The 26,686-nt window shown below is 36.4% G+C and overlaps 1 protein-coding gene across 1 annotated transcript in view; it reads right to left on the bottom strand.

The window, feature by feature from the left end:
• Dpyd (dihydropyrimidine dehydrogenase) overlaps positions 1-26,686 on the bottom strand; it is an 837,903-nt gene that overhangs the window by 454,858 nt on the left and 356,359 nt on the right. The window contains exons 11-12 of the mRNA XM_006977841.4: positions 22,258-22,468; positions 165-349 (exon numbers count right to left, since the gene is read on the bottom strand). Coding sequence (XP_006977903.2) covers positions 165-349; positions 22,258-22,468 — 396 coding nt within the window. The remainder of the gene's footprint in view (positions 1-164; positions 350-22,257; positions 22,469-26,686) is intronic.

Raw genomic sequence — 26,686 nt, 5'->3', positions numbered from 1 at the left:
GCCTCTATGTACATACTGACATGTGTATTCACACAGGTACTTGCACAAGCAACACACACACATACACACACCTACACACACACAAAGTGTTCATATAAATCAATATCAAAAATCAAAAACCACTTATGAAAAAAAAGTAAGTAATATTAATGACAAATGCCTACCTGTATGTACTTGTGAATATACCAAGAAGCTTGTTTTCCATCATTCACTGATTCCACTGTGGTGTTAGCCATACCCACAACATCACCACCTGCAAATACCCATGGTTCACTGGTTTGCATGGTTTCTGGATCTACTTCTGGTAGACCCCATCTGTTAAACTTGATGGGGCTCAAAGCTTCTCTCACTGAAAAAAGGGGAAAGACAATAGAAAATGACAGATCAGTGAATCAGTTGAAAAATATCCTTAATTATTGTTCTATGGATATAAGCAACTGTTTTTAATAAACCAGAAAAAGATAAGTTAATGAAATACCAGAGTCAACATATTCAAGTTGACTAAAAATATACCTCACATGTAGAAACTAAAAAGAGCTAGCAGTACTTAATATTTGGTTTAATCTCTAAAAACAGTTGAATCTATGAAGAAAGTACAGCCTTTGAAATACGTATAAATGAATTTTCTAAAATGTACTTATCCATAAATCTGTTACTATCACATGATCCCAATAATGTCCCTGGGTGCTACAGATGAAAGTTATATAGTTGATTCATGGATTGTGATCAAAAACATGTCTCTTCTTTTCACAACAAGACACTTTATAAAGCAAAATGGAAAGACCTGCTATATTTTCACTAAATTATTTACCCTTGTTGTTAAACAATTTGACCCAGGTATACAGTTACATTTATCTCAAAATAACTGTCCTCTTGTATCATATATATATATATATGTGTGTGTGTGTGTGTGTGTGTGTGTGTGTGTGTGTGTGTGTGTGTGTGTATGTATGTATGTGTGTGCACACGTGCGCGTGCACATGGGAAAAAATAATTATAGGAGAAGTCATGAATTTGAGAGGGTAACATGGGATAAAATTGCAGAGCCAAGAGGGAGGAGTAGAAATGATATAAATACATTATACTTATGTACAAAAATCTTAAAAAAATAAATTTAAATTTAAAAATGAGCCTTGTATATATGTTGCATTCTACATAAAGTAGAAACAGGCAACTATTTTTGGGCTAGTGCTGTTGTTCTTTTCCTACAAGCCTGTAGGGCCTGGGAGAAAAGAAATATGTCTTTGTGGCTTGCTTCTGTATTATCACAGAATAATACTGTCAGATAGTGCTTATTTTTTAGAAAATACAGGGATGGATTGATGTGTGTTTGAATGAAAGTGTCCACGAGTTAAAGCTATCACACTCAGGTTTCTATTTTAAAATCTTCTGCTATTTGTACTTCTTATGCTAGCTCACCTTTCATCAAGAGTAAAATTAAATATTCATGTAATTATTTTCAATGCAGAATGGCATTTTGAGATTTTTCTAATGTCTTTAAAGGTCACATGAAAGGAGACCTTTCTCATTGTTCCCTATTGCATAACAGATCATCACTACCATCTGTTGACAGTTACTTGAGTTGCAAGAAAATCAATAGTGAATATGGCTCATTTCTTCAATGGAGTTTAATGTGCCATTGTTGAATGTCACATATAATATGTTTTAGAAATATAGATCAATAATTGTAAATAATTAGTGATTATTTGTCTAAAACTTTGATACACTCTGACCCAAATAGAGATATCAAATGAAGAGAGTTTTAAAATGGGAAACAATTCAAGATTGTTTCACTTTTAGTGAATACACATTCTATTTGTACATTTAATTTTATTTTTGACAAAAATAGCCTTGGAAATAACTACTAGTTTCATGCTAAGAATGAAAAATGAGAAAGATTATATATTAGTTATGTTTTCCTACATCTATTAAAGACATATATTGTAAAGCTGTTGAAATTTAAATTAAGGACCTTCACTCAGACTTTTTGAGGTCTTCTGCTTAGCATTAAATGTGTAAATGATCTTTTTTCTTTTCTTAAAATATTCTGAAGTACTGGGGGTGAACACAGAACTTGGTGCATATTAGGTAAGTTCTCTACCATTGAGCTACATCTGAAGCCCATTAAATGTTTATATTCTTGAAGTGGGCCTCTAGGGCCTCACAAATTTATATCTGCATGAACCAAAGAAATATTTGCACATTTGTGAGTGCATATCTCAATATATTCATACGTGAATTCTATTCAAAATAAGCTCTTCAGTATGTGATTCAATCAGCTTTTGAAATCTTAGACCTAAATATCAACTATTGTAATCATGAATCACTTGCAACATCAATCTAATCTACTTTTTAATTAAGCAATTTGTTGATTCTATATCCCATACTAGATACATTAATTTTTAATATTAAAAATGATCTTTGATCTTTTTAAAAAAGTACTTATGGAACTGCTTTCTGCCCTTTTGCGGGGCATTCAACTTCAACATGTTCCTATTTCCCCTCTTGAAATGTTAAGTGGATGAAAAGTCACCTAGTAGGCTTTGATATTATGAAATATAAACTAAAACAGTGACAATCTATATAAGTTTGAATATGTGTTCCTGGGATTGTATCTACAAAACAACCATTGAAAATGTAAAAGATGGACAAAATATGGGTATACACAGTGCTACAGTAGGTTCTAAATGTTTTCTTTCAGCAGTGCTTACTAGCTACTCTCAGAATGATGGCCTCAATCTCAAACCACAAGTATTTCCCTGCAGGTACAGTAGACCCTGTTTAGGCACATAAAATATTTAAAAAGTATTTACATATTCATTGAATCTACATATGGATCAGAAAGCACCTTGCTCAATCCCATGTAAGTGCATGTCAAAGTATGTTTTTTTATGTCCCTGTGCTCACGTGTATGAATGCCAGAGGCTGATGTGAGTATCTCACCTTGATCCCATTCCATTTTTATTTGTTGACACAGGGTCATTCATCAAACCTGAAGTCCATTAATTTGACTACACTGGCTAGCTAATGACCATTAGGGATCTTCCTGCCTCTATGCTACCAGCACTACGATTTTAGACAGATTTCACTGTCCTTAGCTCTTTATTGTATCGAAACACTCAGGTCTGCAGGCTTGGGTGACAGACATTTTCCTGAACAAGTCATCTCCTCAACCCCATCTTTCCTAACTTTAGTGATTTTCAAACTATAGGCACTATTCCTATTATTTTACTTTTTTGGTAAACCTTTAAGGATCTTATCTAGATTCCAAATTAAGAATTCAATAGAGAAAATCTCTGCATTTTCCTTCTAATTTATCCATGAGGGGTACATTTTTCCAGCTCCCTATAACAAGGGGACCTCTGTTATCTGTATCATTGGAATCACCGTTTTGTGGACTACTGAAAACTCTTACTCCTCCACTGATACAGTCAACTTGGAATTTAGTGCAAACAGACCTCAGAAGCAGATCACTACTGCCCTGATAGAGCTCAGAAGGAATGAAGGCCCTAGTGGATGAAAAATGTATGTTTACATTTGCAAACCAAATAACTGCTTGCCATTCTTGTGAAGTGTTAAATGAATATTAATAAAGGCTTGTATGTTTTCCTTTCTTTCTTGAAGGGGGTAGGCATTTTCTGTTATGATCATTTATAGTTTTCACACAGATTTCTAAGGGATTGTATGTTGATGGAGACAGGCATATGTCCCAGGAGCTCCATAGTTGAATAAAATAAGAACTCAAAAAAGAGTCCTTAAATATGCTTATTTAGAGTCCAGATCATTCTGCAAATGAAAGAGAAATATGCTAAATGATATGGTGCCTGGAATTTTATGCAGTCTTTAAATGAACAGAAACATCCTTAATTCACACCAAACATTCAAGATTTATGTTAATTTTCTGCTTTAATTACTACTGTGTTAAAAGGGGCTTATTTAAAAAACAAAGACACTCCATGGTAGCTTTATAACAAGAAATGGTTTGGAAATAGGAACTTTTAGTCAATTTAATGTTATGCACAAAATGACTTTCTTTTATATATAGACTTAATTGTATTGTGACATACAAGTTCTTCAATAAGCCACAGCTTAAATTTGCAGAAACCATCCCATAGGGACACATCAGCAGCAGATGCAGATTGCCAAGGTCAATTAAACTGACATAGCAATGCTGTCATATACGTAGAAGAGAAATCCATAAGCATATGACAAGTGTGTTTCTCAGGATTTATAAAAAGATGTGGAAAGCATTATAGTTTAGTACATAAATATAGATTAATTCTCTATAAACAAGAGAACAATGGTGCAGAAATCATAATGGAAGGAATTATTACTATTCTTTGAAGAGTTTGTCATTATAAAGGAATGGAAAGAAAGAAATCCTTCAACATTTATAATGAAATATTATACTGATAACATAGATGAATCCATCCCCATGAGTGTTGTTTAATTTGCTATCAGTGATGACCCGGTAGGATCAAAGCATGATGAGAGAAGAAAACAAGCAAGGGCAGTCATCTCAGCAATTCAGAGAAGAAAGCAAAGTCTGAAGCAGATCAAACGATTTGAAGTACAGAGCCAGGATCTGAGAATTCTGCTTAAAAGAAGGTGAACTGGGAGAAAGCAAGGGATGGAAACAGAAAGCACCTTCAGCTGAGTGCATCATGTTGGGACAGCGGCCTCTATGTCTACATACATATCCCTAAGCATACAATCAGGATGTATTTCCCAAAGTCAATGGAGACTAAAGTGAGAAGCTGCCATATTTCCTTGCCTACCCTGAGAAAACCCCCTTGACTCTGCATCTTCCTGTTTCTCAAGGTTTTTCTCGTGTTATTTGTTCATCTGTCTCCCATATAGTATTTATACTTTTCTCTTTTCCTTGTCTACTTTGAACTTTGGATTTTGACATATTCCTCTCTTCTCATAGCCATATCTGCATCTCTTTTTATCCACTTTGTTACAGTAATCCATACTGTTCCTTTTTCTCACCATGCAATGATGCCTTCCATTCTGTCCATCCAATGAAACTATGGTTTATTTGGTTGCACATCCTGTGGCCCTGTCCTCATTTTCCATTTCCCTTTAGCATCTAGCCGCTAAACTGCATGAATTTTGTTTATCCCCTTTCTTTTTACATGTGTGCAAAACTCTCCTGTCTACACTCTCTCCATTTTTTCTTAGATTGCACATAATTTCCATCTCTAAGCATTCCTCTTCTCAGCTCTCTAATATCCAGTCCACTGAAGATCCTCCATTAGAAATTATAGTCATTTGTGGCCCTAAACTGGATCTCAATGAAGATGACCGCAAACTACTTTTAATTTTTCCTTTATTCAACCCCCCAAGCCGTAGTTACTGTTGTATTGCTGTGAAGCAGCAACACCACAACAAAAGAGACATAAAACATTTAATTTGAGACTTGCTTACAGTTTCAGCAGGTGAGTGTGACTGTTGGTTGGGGAGCAAGGCAGTAGGAAGGCAGAATGGTGGCTGAAGCAGTTGAGAGCTTACATTTTACCCACAGGTTGGATTCAGAGGGAGGGAGGGAGAGAGGGAGGGAGGAGGAGGGAGAGAGAGGGAGAGAGAGGGAGAGAGGGAGAGAGGGAGGGAGGGAGAGAGAGAGAGAGAGAGAGAGAGAGAGAGAGAGAGAGAGAGAGAGAGAGAGAGAGAGAAAGAATTATCAGGACATTCCATTTCATAATTATTAGTGAACTCCATCTTCTGCTTGTAAACCCTTATGGGAACCTTGGAGACCTTTGTTTTTTCTGTTGCCAAGGCCTGATAAGTCTTTTTTCCTTGTTCTACTATCAATAATTGTCCTGGTCACATTTTTTTTTTTCTAGAAAGTCAACAGGCTATTACATGAGACCTAGCTTCTATTCACACTGCCCAAACTAAAAAAAAAATTGGGTCAATACCCAATAAGCCACTCTTCCTTCTTCCTAGTATTTAAGACCACCTCTCCTGTTAAGAGCTGCTGAATCCTCATGGGCCTTTCAAGAGATGGCTTTGCTCTCCATGCCATCTCCTCCTGCCACTTTACCATATCCATTACTTCTAGGACAGATATAGTTACACATATGCACCGTATCTTCCATTTTGAAAGCATCCCAAATGTTTACCTGTCTCTCAAATTACCTTCTTAGGAGTTTCATTAAGATGGTAAATTCATTCCAGATTGTCAAATCTTGTGACTTTCAGAAATTATCATACTTTAGGGATAAGTATAGGGTGAGCTATGTGAGGAACCCACCAAACATGATGAAAGGAGTTTCTTCCTTTTGGGGCTATGAAAGAGCAGGGACCTTGATTTCTCCCTATCTGTGACACTGCTTGTCATCATTTCTTGCCAACCTTCAAGAGATGACCATGTCAACCTGGCTTGGTTTCCATTATGCCACTCTGAATTTTTCTTGCCCCCACTATATTTTGTAATTATCAATGCTATCTTTCAGTATTTTCTCCATTCCTAAATGGCCTAAAAATAGAGCTGAAACATCTTGACATCATCTTTGAATCGTTTGTTTCCAATAACCTCACTATGGCCTTGGTTAACAAGATCTGTGAACCCATCTCATGAATTTTTCCCCTGCTTACTTCTTGCAATCTATTGATTCTGCCATTACTCAATGTGAAGAAAATCAATTGGCATTCACAGATTTGTTGTAATTGGTAGGCATTAATGCTGCATATTTTCATATTATTTCATTCCAAACAAAAAACAGAAGCTGAGTGTAGGTACTACCATTTTCCTTATAGCCGAGAGAAGGCAAAAATTCAATTTGAATTGTTTTCTGACCCCAAAGCCTTCCTTATTACTGACCCTAGGGGGTAAGTGTAAATCAAAATGAATGGGCCAAGAATGATCCCTGGGGACTTCCCACTGGAGTCCTAGAAGTAGCTCAAATGGACAGGTGAATGTTGGAAGGACATAAAATGACAACTGTCTTGACAAGCTTGAAGATGCAGCATCTAGATCATCTTACCAATGAATTGTTTTCTGGTACTTTCTGTTAAAGTAGGCATTGTGTGATTTTATTTTATTCTTTTGTCTTCACTATTCCCTGAGTTCCTGGGAGTCTACCTAAGTTATTCACTTCTCCAGTGTCTAGCAAAATCACTGCCACATAAGAGGACCCTAATTAAGTATTGTTTTATTCTTGTTTTGTGTGTGTGTGTGTATGTGTATGCGTGTGTGTGTGTGTGTGTGTGTGTGTGTGTTAGCTTAGAGTTTCTTATTCCATTTATTTAGGATCTACATTACATCTTATTGTGTCTTGATTGACCAGTTTTCTTATAGTTCTTAGTAGCACAATGAAAGACAGCCCACTGTGGGGAGAGAAAACCCAAATGTTTCCCTTTCAAACGTTTCTAGCATAACAAACATACCATGGGGGAATAATGGATGTGTGGCTACTTTCAATTGCTTTAACTATTTGTCTTCCTTACTTCTCTGCCTGGATTATGTTCAGTTTGGTTGTATTTGTAGTATTCAGGGAGACTAAAAGTAGGGGATCAGTTTTCTAAACCCTACATGCCCAGGATAAAGAGGTTCCCCAAGTTATTAAAGATAATTGCCAATGGCAGGCTTCATAAATGGCTTCTGTTGTCCTTGTACACCACTGGGAGCTTCATTTCCATTCTTAAACTGACCAACTAATCAAATCAGAATTAGGCCCATGCAAACACTTCACCTTGATTTGCTTATTTCTCCACAATAATTCCATCTATTTAAGACTCTGTGAACTCCTTGAAGATTTGATTTCATTTTCTCTGGAAAAGATCTCCTCAAGGAGGTCAGTGCTCTTGAAGTAAATACGTGGGGATTGTTTTCAGATTCTCTGTTGGATTCCCAAATGCTGTACTTTGATTTGCTTATTTATATTCAATGTTACCATCTACTTAAGACCACAAACTCCTTGAAGGAATAGATCATCCTTTAATCTGATTTGGACCATAATCATCATAATTCTATGCATATTTGGGTGCTTAATACTTCTTGATAATTACAAGACAGTGAAAAACGATAGGCTGCTGAGATATTTCTCATGTAATTCCCAATGAGAGAAAATTGTAAAATGCTGAATGATGCCACCAAGTGATATAAACAATTACAGAAAGGGGTTAAGAAAAGATGCCCAGTATAAAATCCCCATTTGCTGCATTTAAAGCATAAACAAAAACACAGAAAGCCAAGAGAAGATTATGCTACTTGTGAAAACAATATTATTAAAATATAAATGAATGCTGAAGAAAATATTTTAATTAACAAAATAAATCAAATGGAAAAGATTTCCTAAATAGAGCTTTAAAAGTAAGTCTATGTGTGTTTGACTGCCATGACTAATTATGTATCCATGTAATGTGTGTTCAATTTGGGCTTATTTAAATAGCAGAAATGCTCATTAGCTGCAGTATATCTGTGAAGCTTCAGTAAACAGTTTAATGGTTTTTATGTTTAACCAATTTCATAAGTTCCTGTAATTTTAGCTTTAGCAGCTCATTAATGTTATTTTTTGATATCCATCTTACAGCTTTTTCCCCCTTGTCAATCGTCAGTAGGCACACATCAATGCAAATTTAAAACACATAGTAGAATTTTGTTTAAACACATTTTGTACATTAGTAATGCACAATTCAATATATAGCTTCCTTATGTAGGAACCAGTTGAGTTTCATGCAGTTGGGAAATACCTTTTGAATTGGCAAAAGCTGCATCCCAGAATATTTTTGGTGATAATATTGGAAACTGTTAATGTGTACTTTTGTAAACTTCTGGCTGGTTCTGGACTGTCAGGAATACATTAGCTCTTTGGAGCCCAACAGAATAGCTATGATCTCAGTGTTATCGTTAGACATGTAAGTTACACAGTCCCACTTTTAAGATCTAAAATCAAATCAGCCAAGCATGTAGATTGGAGAAATCCAGGGAACTTGGGGGTATAAAGCACATCTTGTAGTATTGGATGCAGTTGAGGGATATCTAAAGTTTTGGAAGGAAGAAATGCAAGTACAGGTGAAAAAAATGAAGTCAAGCATGCAAAAACAGGCAGCAAAAATAACCCGAACTAAAATTCAGAAAGATTCATTTGATTTGGATGAGGACCAAAATGTTCCTTAGCCATGTGAGGCAATTTTAGGAAGTATCACTTACAAGAGAAAAATAAAAAGCAGGTCACAATGTCGCCTAATCTAGAATGCAATGGGCAGTAAAATATTAGTAACAAAACACACAACAAAGGGCATTAAGGATAAGGAGTACAGCAAAGACGTACGGTGGTGTTTGTGGGCCATTAGTACTGAAAGTTTAGCAACAAAAACAATAAAAGTTGAGGCTTCTATTCATTTATCCAATTAGCAAATATTTATTGTCTAATATGATTGCTCCATATATTGATGTATGTACTATTATAAGCCAAAGATAAGTGACAAATCCATGTGGGTTATACATTGGAGAAAACAAAAATAAACAATAAGCAAGGAAGGAATCATATAATGAAGAAACAGGCTACAGAGGGACATCATGAAAAATACAATTTCTAGATGACAGAGTTTATGGTAAAAAGTAGAATGGGTGCTTTAAATCCTAGTAGCACAGAGAGTCAAAAAGAAAATTTTTTAGGAAGATGGTATCAATACTGGAGAATGGAGGGGAAGAATGAATCAATCTAGTACAGAAGCAGAGGGATGAACATTCTAGGAAGAGGGAATACAGAACTCTCAAGCATGATCTGAGGCTATGGCACTTGGAGACTAGAAGTGATGCTCTTTGGATGGAGGAGAGAGAGCAGGAGAGGGGGAAAGCACTGAGAAAGAGGCATAGTCCAGTCCTACACTCCTGTCAGAAGAATTGCATCCTAAACAAAGAAGGGAACTACAGTCATGTTTGGAACAAAGACTGAATGACAAGATTTCTCTCTATGAATAAAATGTGCTAGTGTCTCAAATAAATAAATAAAAAAAGGAATAGGGTGACTAATCACAGGAAGCTATTTTCAGTGTACATGGAAGTGTCCTACATCAGACAAGAGTGCTGGCTTGTGTGGCTTCCTGGGCCTCATCATACATGGCTTGCCCCTACCTTGAATTTTTTTATTAAAATCATTTATAATGAAGCAACTATTTCATTCTTTTCATCCAAAGACTTATCTATTATTTTATTCATTCATTCATTCATTCATTCATTCATTCATTCATTCATTCCATGAACACCTATTGCTCTAGAGATGGTGCCAGGGACACTAGGTTAAAATATAAGCAAACTGCCTTACAATTGCATTGTGAGTGTAACAGAGACTAGGTGAGACACAGAATGAAGCATAAGAGAAGTCTATAAGGATGCATGTTTAATTTCGTTTGTTGTTCTTTGTTTGTTTGTTTGTGTGTTTGTTTATTTTGGGCAGGGATAGGGTTTCACCATGTAGTCCTGGCTGTCCTGGAACTCCCTAGGTAGACCAGGCTGAACTCACAGTGATCCACTGCCTCTGCTTCCTGAGAGCTGGCATTAAAGGCACGTTCCCCCACTGCCAGGATTCACGTTCTTCCTTTGTGTGAAGACAGTACAGTTTTCCTGCCCTCATAGGTCTCCGGAGCAGACAAACTCCATAATAAATCCAGATGCCTCGACCTAACACTGGAAAATACTTCATGGATTTGCAATCACGTGCTTCCCCCCACCTACACTACTGTTTCTCATGAGTGGTGCTTTATAATCCCACCAGAGGAACTAGTCTGTGCCGCCCTGCAGCTCTCCCTTGTCACTGTGGCATCACTTCCATGCTTCTGTTCTCTGCCTTTCTGTCTTGTATTTATTTCTACTCCAAACACCACTTCCTCTGGAATAAATACCCTTCGGTTGTTTTCTTAGTAGGAATTCATTTCTCTACTTTGTGTGTCACACCAGCAGCCTTTATGGTTCCCCTCAGGCCACATTCTCCCTGTTGGCTATATGACATCCACGTGACTCCCCTCATCTTTTAGGCTGCACAAGCCTGTATACAGAGCCATCATGTTTACTTCTTGTAACTTGGAAACCCTAACAGGATGCTATAAGCTTATTAAACACAGAATGAAATGGCAGAGTGTTAGAGCCCACCAGAATATAGGAAGACAAATTTAAAAAATGTAAAAATTAAACTACAGCATTTGGTTATAATATCACAATCAGAGGAGACACTATCTGGATTCTGAAATATGAGGGCCATGCAATGATGCTGTTGATTTGGAACTATTGTGGGTAGCAGTATAAAAATATAGCGGGGGGAGAAGCAGGATCATACTAAACTAAAACAATAGCCCATGTACTTTACAGAAAGCTTATAAAAATACTAGGTATTTTTCAAATATATACTACCATGTGCTTGCCACTCTTACTAAATTTATGTGGAAACATATGGTTATGAACAAACTTTATAACAACAAACTATTTGTGGTGGATTAAATAAGAATGGTCCCGATAAGCTCACATATTTGAATGCTTAGTCTCCAGTTGGTAGAATGGTTTGGAAAGCATTAAGAAATGTAGCCTTGTTGGAGGAGGTGTGGCCTTCTGGAGAAGGGTCTTGAAGTTTCAAAAGCCTACACCATTTCTAGCTAGTTCCCCGTGCCCAATGCTTGGGGATCAAGTGTAAACCCTCAGCTGCTGTTCCAGCGCCATGCCTGCCTGCCTGCTGCCATACTCCCCAACATGAAGGTCATGGACTCATCTTCTGAAAATGCAAACCAAGAAACCATTTCATCCATAAGTTGCACTGGTCATGGTGTTTGAGAACAGCTGGGGTAAATAATGAGGGCAATATTCTAACTGCTGGGGCCATAGAAATGAAAGATACTGACAAATAAGATCAATCACTGAAGACTGGAAAAGACCCATGGATGGTTGTAAAAATAATTCAGCAATATTAGAATATGATATTTGACTTGCATCTGTAAGTGACAGTAAATATTAAATATGATTGAATATGAATTTTATCTTAATCAGAATGTACATGAAAACCAATGTCTACATTAAGCCAATTTTAGATTAAACCTACTTTAGATTAGGATTTCCTTTTTTATACTCATCCATTCAATAATGAATATAAATCTAGAATTATTAACAAAACAGATATTAGCCACAATATTAGTAAATACACCATATCACTCATCTCTTTACAGTTTAACTGACTTTTAGATCTTGGTTTTACCTATCACAATAACTTAGTGTAGTTTTAAATCTTGAAAGAATATTGGGCTTAAGAATAATATTTTACTTTCAATGTAAAATAAGTCTTTAAATAGTCAGTGTCATCTATCTATGATTATATTAGAATCTGTTATATTATTCTATGACCTGAATTAATTTTAAATTATGTTTTCCTTGAATATTCTTATAGGATATAGTCTTTGTAAGTACTATAAACTTAGTGTATGTTATTCTGCAAAAAGATTTTTATCTATATAAATAAAATAATTATTTTATTTAAATTAATTATTATAAAATAATAAGATTGTTAGGCATATCTTTAAAATATAATTGGAAAAATTCAGGAATACCTGGGATACTTATTTATTGTCCCTGAAACTGAAAACATGAAAAAGCTAGGAATCTGAAAACACTGGAAAACTTATTTTTGTTTGTTTGTTTCAATGTATAGTCTAATTCTAAATTGTATCATTATTGGTGAATAAGCATATTTTGTTTTATTTTTCAAAGAATAGCATTTTATTACACTATAGGTAACCAGTATTTAAAACACAAATACAATAACACCTGGTCAATAAGCTACAAGTTTTCTATAACATTCACTGTATGTTGAATACTGTTAACTATATTTTATGATTTCTGTTCTCTGAAACAATTACGTTATTTTTCCATTTTCTGCCTCCTTTCCCCAAGAAAACTTGTTACATACCACTGCTCTGCTTCTTATATGTAATCTTTGATTTGATGGAAAATGACTTTGATTTGATTTATCCACTGTCTCCCTGTAAGAATGCATATGGTATCAAGCACGAGTGAAACCTGGAAAATAAAGATAAGGAACGGCTCTGAACAGAGCCATTCACTGGGGAAACAAACCTATTCCTATGCAGTTATTAAAGGAAGTAAAATAATTACAGAAATATCATGTTGTGCTTCAAACGGATGTCTTCGGCAGTTGTAAGTGATGTGATGTTGATTCTAAATCACTTTCAACACTGTTATCAGTTTGACCTCCCTCCTCATCACTTCTACCCTTTAAAATAATTCTAAGGGAAAACTGTGCAAGGATTCCATTATGTTCAATGGTTATTCTGTGGAAATGCCAGTACTGGCATGCAATTCTACACTCCATCTTCTCTCTGTACAGAATAGTTTATAATAGAAAGATAATAAATCGAGCCAGAAAAAAATCTTTCTGATAAAAAAGGCAATTTTTAAGAAAATAGATACAGTTTTCCTATTAGTTTCTTGGGAATACTTCTTGTCCAAAATATAATTAAAAGCAAGGCAAGGTACAGAATAGACTATGATGAGTTTATGCTCATCACTGAGCTAACCAACGAGTATATGCAGACATTTTGAAATGAAATACTAATGTGAGGGTTCATATGCATTAAAGGGTGAAAGGAGCACAGTACCATGAAATAAAACTTAGATGTCATTACTTCAAGAAACTTGCTATCATGAAGTAAAAGTGTCATAGTTTGGCAGGAGAGATTTTGCTGGGAGTCCAAAGTCAATTCTACTATATTCATTTATCACACTTCCATAAGAAATTGCTGTAACAACTTACATTTAGCCGTCCATTCACTGAATAATAGCTCCTACTCTAAGAAATAAGATATGACAGGGAAACGACAGGTAAATGAGGCTGGATGTGGTGGAGCACTTTTGCAGTCCCGGTGCTCAGGAAACTGAAGAAGGAGGATGGAAATGCTGAGGGCCAAGAGCTATGAAGACAGCCCTGTCAGTAAAGGGTGTGTCTTGTAAGCATGAGGACATCAGGTCCACCCCAGAAGCCAAGAAGAAAAGCAGTCGAGGAGCCAATGGCAACAAATGACAACAAAGAAACAATGTCTCTGCAAGAGCATGGTAACTGCATCTATGCTGAGACCCGGGAAAGCCTAAGTCTCAGCATGGAAGGGGATTTGAACACAGACCCACTCTGAGTCGAGGAGTTTTGACAATCCTTAGCTGCTGGGAGAGGAAGGGTTAGTTTTCCTTAGAAGCATAGACTCTGATAAATCAACCGTGCTTCAGTAGAAGGCCGCACATCCAAGAATATTTGAGAAGTACAAATTGGCTTTGATGAGGCAAAGAAAGGTGGAAAGGAAAGGGTGCTACATTTGGGAAGAGTTGGGGAGGAAGTAAGAATATGATCAAAACATGTTCTGTAAAAAATTCAAAGAACTATTTAAGAATTCAAATAAATCTTAAAACAATAGCAACAACAAACACAAAAAATAAATGAATAAAATAATACTTGGTGGTGCATGCTTACAGTCACAGCACATCACAAGCATCTACAGCAGGTTTCTACCTGCAATACTTGTGAGTTCTGTCCATGTTGCTTGGGAATTACCATTTGTGAACAGCGTCTCCATCATGTTACTAGGGCAGCTTCCTTCTAGTTTGTGGGATCATCTTCTGAAGTTGAGTAGATAAAATTTTCTCACACAAAAAAGAAGTCTGGACAGAAAACACACTTGCCTGCGTGCATGAGTCAACAACCAAAAGTAACCCCTTGGCTTCTAATTCCTGTTTTGAATAAGGTAGTTTAAAATACAATTAGATAGGAGGCAGAAATAACATCTAGCAACACTATCTATCTTGTTTAAGATAAAGGTATCTCCAATATCTAAAACATTGAATCCATTTGTCACCTGGTTGGTTAAATTGTAATTTAACAACAACAGCAGCAAACTTAGCTTAGCATGCAGTCCTTGGATTTAACAGGAATTTGTCGCCAAATTTCCTGTCATCTTATGCCTGCCCACTTCCCATCCTTACATAACCATGCCATCTGTTTCAACTAACTGAATCTCTCCCATTCATTGCCTGACCACATGAAGGTATCTTGTCAGCCCATGGTTTTGTATGTGATATCCCATTTAACAGGAAAATGTTTACTCATTTGTAGAACCCACTCCATATCTGATTAGCATATTTTGTAGCAATGTGTATCTGATAATTTCTATCACTAGGTTGGCAGGCAAAGACTTCCCTTTAGTCAGTCATGTCTGAAGTCCCTGCAAATGAATGGGCTTCCAGCAGTCCCTCAACAACTGTACATGGCAAGGAGATTAATAATATGATGCATGGTAGAAACTATCAAATAATGAAGTTCTAATGAAAGTGAAAAATTCATACCTTCATTTATAAAGATAAGGACATGCATGAAATGAGTAGGCTGCTGACAACTTTCTAAAGACATACTTTTAAAGCAGTTTTTTTAAATGACTGTAAAATGACTACTTAATCTAACAGTGTGGTGTTAAGCACATTGCATAATCTTCTTGTGGCTTCCCTCCCTTCCACCTCCACTCCACCTGGAAACTCCTACACATCATTCAGCCTTCAACTTTTAACCCACTTCCTCCAAGAAGCTTCCCTGAGCCCTCATGCTCAGCTCTGTGCCTCCTTGAGACTCTAAACCCCGTCCAGATCGGTTGATTCTAAGTGGGGGTTTTCTCCTTTACACTGCATTTCTGGAAGTAGAGTGTGCAAATTCCTTTTTCCCACTTTCTCCCCAGAACCTTGTAGCTCAGAGTCTGCGATAGCAGGCTGTCAGAACTTCATAAGCAAACAAGAACCTGGAGTGACAGAGCCAGAACACACCGTTGTTTGGATCCCTTGTAGCACTTTTGAAAATACGAATGGGAAAACTTCCAGGCAAGTGATTCCTTCCTAATCTATCCACTATGCGACACTGTTCTGACCACTTTACTGCTTGGGTCTGTCTCAACTCTTCTTACCTATATTGATCACTGGGGAGTCACTTCCTTTAAGGTTTTGCAATAGTTAAAAATATTCTCCCTCCCAGCAAGAAAACCCATTGCTGTACCTGTTCTCTACCTGTTCTTTGACGTTTGTTGCATCATTTAGTAAAATATATACAATGGGGTAGATTTAAAAGTTTCTCAAGTTGGTACTTCATCCCCTACCTTTTCTCTTTGCCTTTTTGTAAGGAAGGAGGAGACTTAAGCAAACTGGGAGTCCAAAGGACTTGATAGCCAAATAAAATTCCTGTTAAGTACTGCCACTAATTTCTGGAAAAAAAATGCTCTATCTTTTGGAACATCGAATAGACAGCACAAATAAACAACCAACACAATGATCCTGAAAAATCTGAGGGTTCTACTTCCATTGGTGAATTACTCAATAAATAATATTTTAATAAGCTGTGAAATAATACTAATGTCAAGTCTTTTACAGTATGAATAAGTATGGTGGCTTGGCACTTGACCCATCTTAAGCTCATATGAAAATAATATTATAGAATTCCTCCCTACAGAAAAGACGAACATATTTGCAAAATCCAGAGTATCCACTTTGCTAAGATCTCAGGCACATCATATCTTGCCTGTCAATTTCTCATTCTGACTGTCAGAATAAACACAATTAAGCTGTGACCTGCACCTTTTCTCTCCAGGGAAGAAGGAGACTCCACACCACACTTGAAGCTACTACCCCTAGAAAGCCTGACTTTCCCATAAGGCTTCAAAGACTTTTCTGAGGGCCTTCTAATAGATCGATGAGTGTTTTTAAAACCATCTTTCTCCCTCCTCCACAAAACACTCCCTTATGCAACTAATTGCAATTAATGCCATCAAGGGAGTTGGTTTCTAAGGGCTGCATTAAAGATTCAGAGAGATCTGGGCATTGTGCTTGTTATCTCTAGTTCCTGCTGCAATGAGCAGAAACTGCAGGCCTTGATGCTGTGTATAAACTCCTTCCCTTGGAGATTGGCTTCCCCTGGCTGTGTCCCTTGGAGCTCAGGATCCCAGCCCCTGCCCCCTGTACAATGCTGACTAGGTAAGTCGGCCGGCCATCACCTTTTGTTCTACCTTCCTTTCCAAGCCTTGCATTTTTAAACTCCTATCACCTCATACTTTTCAAGAGTTTGATATTCTTAGAGGTGCTTCATTTTTCCATCTCAAAAACAAGCATTCCCCTTAGAAGAAATAAACTAATAAAATCTGTTTTCAGTTTGAAAAACCAAAGTGATTTAAATTGCTTTGCTCTTCAAATACCTGATTTTTTTGAAACACAAAATGGATACTTGTGCAACTAAGAATTTGCATAAAGAAATGTGTTCCAGTACTCCAAGGCAACCATCGTATTCAAAAATAAAACATCTTAAAATGTTATAGACCATTAAAATTTTGAATTTTTTTCACAAATAAAAGCAAAAAAATATATCAAATGAACAGTTGACAGAGGCTCCAAGATCATGAGGACATTCTGATTTTTAAATGCATTTGTGTCTACACAAATTTTATAGTGGAGGTGTAATAAAATATGATTTAGTTATTAAAATATTTGATGTGCAATAAAAATCATATCCAATTTTATGAGACACTCTAATTATAAATGGTTTACAGATATTATTTCATTTCTTTTTAAAGTGATACTAGGTTGTAGATACCAATTCATTTCCCTTACACAAAAGGACTATTAAGTTTAAAGAAACTTCCTAAGAGGAAAAAGGGAAGAAGGGATGGGGCCAGGCTTCCATATGAGCAGCCTGGCTCTGGAGCTCTTGTTTGAGCTGATACACCAGACAAGCTCTAACTAATCTAATAATCATTGAATTATAATGAATGTAATAATTTATGCCAAACAAAGAAAAAAGTTACTGTCAGAGAATAAAATAATTGTTTACCTTTTCTCAGAAAAATGAAACAAATTGGCTTGGTTCTCAGGGAAAAAATAGTTTTAATAAAATTTATATCCTCGAATGGTTAGTTCAAGTCAAATGCATAAGTGCATTTGTACATGTATGTGAGGTGTTAATGTGTCAACTGCCATTGTAGTTTCAAAGAACTAAAAAGCTCCCTGGAATTTTTATTCGAATTAATATTTGATATTATATGAGTAGAAAGAGCATTTGATATGTGTCTCTTACAAGTGGATATTTAAGAATGAGAGAATGGATGTTTATAGCTGAGAACTTGGAAAAGATGTATAGGTCACAGCCTGGGCCACAGTAATCTCCATGAAAAATATATCCAGATAAGTATACAATTGTATCTTCAGCGGGAAAATGAAATATAAGTTTAGTAAAGAGTTCTTTCTCTATATGGATTAAAACTCACTGACAACATATATACTTCACAATTGCCAGTCTGGCTCCAGATAGTAATGGAAGGGGACTTAAATATAAACATGAAGTTGCTTAAATTTGACGCCTCTCAATTCCACCTTTTCTTTGACCATTCATTTGCTGAAGGACATATAAGTTTGCTCCAGATCCTAGCCATTGTGATTATCTCAGCAATGAACACAGATGTGCACACACATCTATGGCTCCCTGATACAGATTCTCCCTGGCACACATCCTGGCATGGGATAGCTAAATCCTTTGGTCATCTTAGTGTCCAGAAACTTCCACATTGGTTTCCACAGAGACTCTACCAGTTCCCATTTGCAGCAGCAGTGTATAGTGTCCTTCTTCCCCCATATTCTAACCACCATCTGTTGTCTTTTTGTTTTCTTGATGATAGCTATTCTGATTTGAGTTTGAAAAAATTTCAACATAGTTATCATTTGCTTTTCGTTAATGGCGGAGCATATTGAAGGGGTTTTTGCTTTTTTTATATTGTTTGGTAATACTTTTTTTTTCCTCTTGAGAGCTGTCTATTCAATTAACTTGCAACCCCTGGACTTGGGGAAGGACTATAAAGTAACTGCAAGAAGAAGGAGGAAGTCAGTGACAGGCTTACAAATAACTAAAAGGAAAATACAGGAACGAGGAATGACATAAACAGTAATAGTCTGTTTATAGTCTTATTTGCAAGGCACTTTCCCATTGCTTCATTTTATTTCTGACAGTCCTCTTGCAGAGTAGGGAGAGGTGGTTTTATTATGCTTGGTCTTGTTGTTGTTTTGATAGATGAAGAGCTGAACCTTAGAAAGGTTAAGTGACTTGGAGAAGAGCATTTCAAACAGAAATATTTAACATTGTCAAATGGATAAAACTGCATAAGGTGTGAAAGGATGTTTCTGAGTTTTCATGCAACTTACTGAGTCTATGCAAAATAAATTTAGAAAGAAGGGAGAAAAAGTGACAAGAGATCCTAACATTTTACGATGCCAGTTATTGATGAATGCATTAAAATGTGTATCACGTTCACGACAATCATATGAGAATTACCACTCCACAGTCAGTGGAATTAAACAAACTCAGGTACAAAAGGAATAACATGAACGGATATCTTTTTTACTCCAAATGTACAATTTTCTTCCAATAAACTGATTTTAGTATACCTAGAATATTTGTGTGAATGTGAAAGTTTTCTGACTTCAAAATTATCATTATTATAAGAGTTTTAAGAGATCTGGTTGAGTTCTAAAACCCAAATCCCTTACCAATTTTAAAGAGTTTCCCATGACCCCTAATTAGGATTGAAAACAGTGCATGGGAGCAGAAACAGCCAAACACATAAACAGTTGGCTTAGAGTATGGACATACCCTTTCCCCAGTACAAGTGACAACTTAGGACTCTCATATGCACATACTTTGCACACACACCATTCTCCAAACAAAACATCTAGCAACCTGTGTTGAGCTTAACTGTACTGATTGTTTAGTCCTTGGAAATCCTATGATAATGCCTCATTTCCATTCAAGTCTATTCTGAACATATCCAGGAACTACAACGAACCTTTATGGCATGGACTGGGTTTGGGTGCATGCATAGTAAGGCAAACTGTATCCACTGAGTGAACCTTTATGAGAAACCAATGTTTATCTTATGTCTATGCATATTCAGTGTACATATGATTAAAATCAGGTGTATTATAGGGATGAATATTCCCATTAGGGGAAAAAAAACCTTACAGAATCCAAGCCACTCAATTAAAACAGAACAACTTGTGTTAAGCCCCCAAGGACCCACAATTACACCTCCTATTCTACCTGATAAATGGAAGCACAAACAACTATTACAGACCTTGAGCACGTTCTCAATATGTCCCCAGACCCCTGAGAGAGCATTTCAGATCTACACTATTGTTTGTACTGAACAAGCTTTCTTGCTACTTTGTGATCTCTGTGTGTTGTCTTTTCACTTCTTTGAATAAGACACCAACAATCTGGAAACTTCCAGTTTAGACACTGCCCACTGGTAACAGGAAAAAAGAAAGGAATGTGTTTTAACATCACAGCTAATTCCAGCTGCCTACTCATTTGGAAAGTAACACTTTTTCCCTGTAAACCCTGAGAGGCCTCGGTATAATATGGGATTCTATATCAGGATACAGTTTCTAAGCATTTTATTCCATGTCAGATCAGGTTAGGAAAAGCACATCCTAGTAAAGCATCATGCTTTCCTTGGCTTCTCTTATAGTCACTGGGAAAAATCCGTGTGAAGTACCCCAAGAGACAGACACAGGCAACAAAATGCACAAATTCTGGAATGAACATGATATTCTGAAATTGAATATATCAAATTCATTTTTTAACTTCATAAATTAAACTCTAAATACTAAATCAGATCTCGTTCTTAATGTACATGCCCATAAATTCACACATACTCTCATAAAAGAACTTGGCCTGGCAGTGCTCGCCTGGAGGACTGGAAGTTCAAACCCAGGAATAGCTACATAGTGAGACACTATCTCACAACAACAACAACAACAACAACAACAACAAACTCAACAGCAAAATAACACATACACAAACCTAAGCTTTAACAAAATGTCTGAGATTATAAAAGGTATTTTCTGTGATCTGAGCCACAGGGTACTCTGCATTGATTAGAAAATAATACATTTTAAAATATTAGACTGCCAGTCATGCAATATAATTTAGATATGTGAGCTAAATTATTTTGATACATGACTCATAAGTAAAATTGGTACCTAAACGTCATTGACATCTTACTGTTTTGCAGAGAACAGTATATTTTAGATAACTGAACATAATTTGCACACTGTTCATTTTTCCTTTACAAACTCAGTTAGTGAATACATAGAGCACGCAGTGACTGTCTCTACACTTCATACACACATCTAGATGGAAAGTGACAAATTTAGGTCATCATACTGCCATTTGAAAACATTTATCTTGATGACATTAAACATCTGGATGTTTTTAAATACCAAGATGTTGCATGTCTTGAAAAAAAAAAAAGCCTGATGACTGCTTGAATCCTGCCCTATCTATTGCATAAAACCTGCATTTGCATGCATGCTCCTCCTATTTCAGACACATGGAGTTTTCACATGAATGCAGAAGGCATTATAGGCAGAAGTGTCAGGTTTACATTTTCTGTTATTATTGTTATTAGTGGATGTTTGAACAGCAGAAAGGCCTTTTATTTTTCTTTCAGAGAAGAAAAGTGATAATTGTCGTTTCAACGGTGTGAATTGAAAGGTAAAGATTTGGAAAATGAAGGTGCCTTGGTATTTCGGTGTTCATTTACAATGGTACTGGGTGGGAGGGCTACAACACAGGGCAGTCTGTCTCTCAGTTGACTGATAACTCTGAGGTTGCAATGCTATAGAAAACATTCCCTCTCTCATGATATGTCTGAGCATTTCATTCTTTCCCTGTATATCCAGTTAGGCCATTCAGATGAAATGACAGGAATTTGAATCTCTCGTGTTCAGAGAGATGGTTTGTCATGGCATTGGTAGTAAATACAGATTCTAAGTTTTTGCTTTTCATTATATTCTATTTTCTCTACATCATTCAATAGTGATGGTTTCGCTTTTTTTCAGCTACATCTTTTTATTCTACTCTAACTGAAGAAAGGCCATTCTTTTATAGGAAACAAGGCAAACATTATCATAAAATAGAATATGCGTCTTGGATATTAGCTTAAAATAAAGATTCACATTCTTTTCAATTCTCTCTACTTTAAATTAATTCCATATATTCGGTAATAGCACTTCTAAGCCTTTTAAATCAAGATTATTTGCAGTCCATACTAGCAAATGGAAATGAATATTGAGATGGGAAAAAGGGGCTGAAAGTTGGAAACTCTCAGAGCTCTAAAGCAAAGCCCACAGCATCACACACGGGGCGGGGCGGGGTGGGGGGTGGGCTCCCAGGAATGCCTTACCTTTGGGATCACTCAGGACAGACCCGAAGGCGCTAATGACCACGTCAGCCTTCAGGCGCACCCACTGCTCTTCATCTTCAACCCAGTTTCCAGTTTCATCTTGTTCGGTCCGAACAAACTGCATGGCCGCAATTTTTCCATCTTTGACGATAACGTTCCGTGGGGAAAGGAAAGGCAAAAATTCACATTTTTCTTCCTTGGCGAGCTCCATCTAGAACAAAAGAATAAGTAAATAAAACTTGAGAAATGTTGACTATCCTATATAATGGGTGATTTTCAAATCAATTTTGCATGGTAAGAGGTTAATAGTGTTTGAATTTATATGATGGTATTTGTTTTTTTTTTTTTCACCAAAGCTGAATTTCAGGCAGTAGCTGCTTGCTTGGGGGAGTCTTGAATTTGAAATGTGACAAAGAAATTTGTAGCTCCATCTGGGAACAATACTCTGCGATAGAGCACTTCAACAGCATGTGTAAGGCCCTGGGTTCATTTTCCAGCACCACCAAAACGACTTTTCTCAATTCTTATTTATTAAACAATCTATAGTTTTTGATGTGTGATATTCCCATTTGTACTAATATGGACTCCTAACACCTTCCTTTTGCATAATAAACTCTCTTTATAATTATGTTAAACATAAAAATATTTTTATTAATTAGCTGCATGTAACTAGACTAGGAAAAATATCAATGAAGTGGAAGAACTAATTTGTGCAAGCACATGACTAGAATAGGTGGTAAGGAAGAAAAGCTAGAAAAGCTTGGAGTAACTGAGGGAAAATCATTCATTCTTTCTTTTATAACAGTACAGTCATGAGGGCATCAATGAAAAAAAATCAAAGAAAGACCAGCACAGACCTCCTGGAATCCCCTTTTCATCTGTAATTCATCCTATCATCAAATGGGAATTGTTTAGTTTAGACCTGCATAGGTTGTGCATTCACACAACAGGTTCATATTTCTTTAAGTTATTGTTTTTTACCATTTGTTTTAGATGATTCCCAGGCATTTATCAATATATTCTGAACTAGTGTATCTCACAAAAAACAAAATAGTAGAAAATGAGCCACTCCAGAGACCATTCCTATCCCTGTGGAAGGCAGGTGGGCTCTTGGTGGGACCTTACCTGAGCAACATATGAGTTTTGTGAAGGCAAATATTCTCTGAATTGATCAAAATTTTAAAAACAGTGTGGTAAATAAGATATGTTCTCTGTATCCCTTTTGTGCCATTTGTATAATATAGCACAAGAAACAAGCTTATGGCATTTCAAGAACAAGAAATGATACTAATTTTTAATCATATTGTCATACTTGAGTGAATGACAATACCAAATGTTCATGGGTTTAATAAGTCAATCCAGCATGTGTATTTATAATTGTCCTACTTTCTGGGAAGGGAATAAGTAAAATACATAACTATGCCTCTGGTATTGCAGAGTATACCTGGTAGATGGCTTTACGACATGTTTTGCCCTTTCCTATATTTCTTGTCGATTGCTAATTTGCATCTATTTGAGTACACAGTCTCTTAAGGTATTTAGCAAAGTCGCTGCTAAATTCAGGGGAAAAAATTAGAAATTGCTAGCGAATAAAAGAACTTAAGATATTCCTCAACATCTCTCGCCCATGGATCCCAGGTTTAGAGGACCTAAAATCCATGCTTTGATTGTAAACAAACAAACAAACTGGATTCCAATACCTACTCTGATTATATCATGATTTCTAAAGCATGCATTATGGCTCACACTGCTTGTGAGGAATCCAAGATAATGGAGACTCCACCTGTTTGACCACATTCTTTGCAAACAGGTGAAAGGAAACAGAAATGTGTGAGTGAACTCTTTTAAGCTTCATCTCAGGATGAGCCTAGCATGTGTTAGTTCAACTGGTCCACAGTTGCTGTTGTAGGCAGCCTCCCCTGTCGTGATTTGCTATCAGCTTCTGGGTTCCAGATCCACCATGGAAGCTGGTAAGAGCTCCAGGTACTATTGAGATGCAGGTACAACAATGAGATGCAGAACTTAGACAAGGGAATTCAGTGTAAGGTGGTGATAATCCATACAAAATAAAACAACATGTAGAAGCTAGAAGTTTACAGTTGAGGTGGTAGCAGGTCCGTTTTATTTCTAGGCCAAACCCTTTCACTGGCATATGACCACATGAATTCTGTATTCTTGCATGGTCTTTCATCCTTACATCCATATTCTACAACATCACAATTTTATAATACAACAAGGTTGATAATTTTCTAAAGATATTTAGCTTCCTTGATCCCTGCTTGATAGCATGCTTAAGCCTAGCAGCATGAACACTGCCTTTCTAGCAGATTATTCTGAATTCCTATCTCAAACCTGTTGAGATGTGTGAGGAGACTATGGGGTGGTGTCCATAAATCACACTACACATAGCAATTATTTTGCTATTAAATACAATTTTATTTGCTTTAAGTCATTTTATATACAAGGGGAGAAATGTTAGGAGAAACTGAGACAATATCATCTTAACATATGCATTTATTGGGAAAGTGTTCATATAATATTGGGCGGAAAGATATTGAAATAATGATAAGATTTGTTGTCTTGGGAAATAAGAAAATATGAGGACTATGAAAAGATGGACACATGCATATATATATATATATATATATATATATATATATATATATATATATATCAGGCAATATATCCTATCAATGATTTAGGAATATAACATAGGGATATACATTCACATTTAAAATTACTTTTTTATTTATTTTATTTTGTGTAACTATGTGTGTGTGTTGTATGGGGGTGCATATGTGCCATGGCACCCACGTGGAGGGCCAAAGAAAACTTGAATGAGATAGTTCTTCCCTTCTACCATGTGGGTCCTGGAAATCAAACTCCGGGCATCAGATTTGTTGTCATTTGTCTGTATCTGCCAAGTTATCTTGTCAGCCTAATTTCACACTTTAGTAGATCTGCCTGATAATTATAAATGATAGTAGTAGGTATTCTTTTCAATACTTAACCTATACCATTTTATGTTCTGACTAAAGATACTTTATGACAGCTACATATGAATTATTACAGAACTTTGCCTCAAACCAACCTTCTCTTTCTTTTGTTGTGCAAAAGGCCAGCACAATGCTGTCCATCCTCTTGATTTTACAGACTAAACACCCAGCATAGGTAATTATGCATATGCAAATATTCTATTTTTGATTTGAAGAATCCAAAATCTGAAACACTTATGGTTATAAGCATTCTACATCTGTGCTATAAAACATGTATTTTTATTTCTCCTTTGGAGAGGAGAGGCATCATATCAAAAATATATTAAAGGATGACAAAACTTATTTAAGTAATATCCTAATTTGGCTGAAAACAACTTCTGTCTGATTTTCATTTTGTGCAAGGAGAACCAATGTTCTATATGGTGTGAAACAGAACTTCTACTGCATCTGCATGATTCCAAGGACTTGGGCCTGCCTAGGGGAGTGAATAACACTGACAAGTGTTTAAGGATTGAACACAGGCACATAGAAAAAGCTGGGGTTGGATGGACTGGTCTCTCTGATGGACAAATGGAAGCAACTCCAAAAACTTAGCATGCTAATTATACACAACTGAACAGAGAAGTAGGGTTATTGCATACCTTTAAATCAAGAAGGCAGGGTTTTGGGTATAGAGGTTATGAAGGAAACAATTTTAGCTAATTTAGTAGGAGCAGTACTTGTAGGGGAGCAGTTCTCAGACCATAAATATCTAGGGTGAGAGGGCTATGGTAGACATTTTCTCCATATACTATCAACTTCCACACAAGGACCTGGGGAAGGCTTTGCCATTTCCTTTGAGGCTGACTCTGCAGGGGAAGGCTTTGCCATTTCCTTGGAGGCTGACCCTACCGGAGAAGGCTTTGCCATTTTCCCATTGGTCTGAGGTTTTGGAGTCCTTGGCATGGCTGACTCAAGTCAACAATATACATTCGCTCAGAACGTTATTCACTCTGGGCTTCCTCTCCTCCATACTCAGTATGACTGTGAGTCACGTTCTAAGACCTGATGACACAAGTATAACAGGAAGTGACAGAGCCAGAGGTCAGGAAGTTGAAGGGATAGAGAGCTTCATCAGAGAGTAAGAGAGTCAAGTCTCCCAGTGAAAATAAATGCAGGAATACCTTAGACTCATGAAAGACAGGAACCAAGGAATAGGTTTATAAAGCCAGTTCCATAAATGAGTTAATAGAGACTTACTGAACCTAGATAAAGGTCAAATTAGGAACAAAGCAGGTTTCACATGTGGAATAAAGAGACAAAGAACATGCTTTCTAGGGTAGAAAAATAAGTGTTTAATTTTACATAACAAATTAAACTACACCACAAAACTCTTTAAATTGAGAAAGGATATATTATTTAAATTCTATCTCCAGTATCCAAGAGTGATATTC

Source organism: Peromyscus maniculatus, chromosome 6 (assembly GCF_049852395.1).
Source record: "Peromyscus maniculatus bairdii isolate BWxNUB_F1_BW_parent chromosome 6, HU_Pman_BW_mat_3.1, whole genome shotgun sequence".
Classification (NCBI taxonomy): Eukaryota; Metazoa; Chordata; class Mammalia; order Rodentia; family Cricetidae; genus Peromyscus; species Peromyscus maniculatus.
This window is presented reverse-complemented; position numbering and strand designations above follow the sequence as displayed.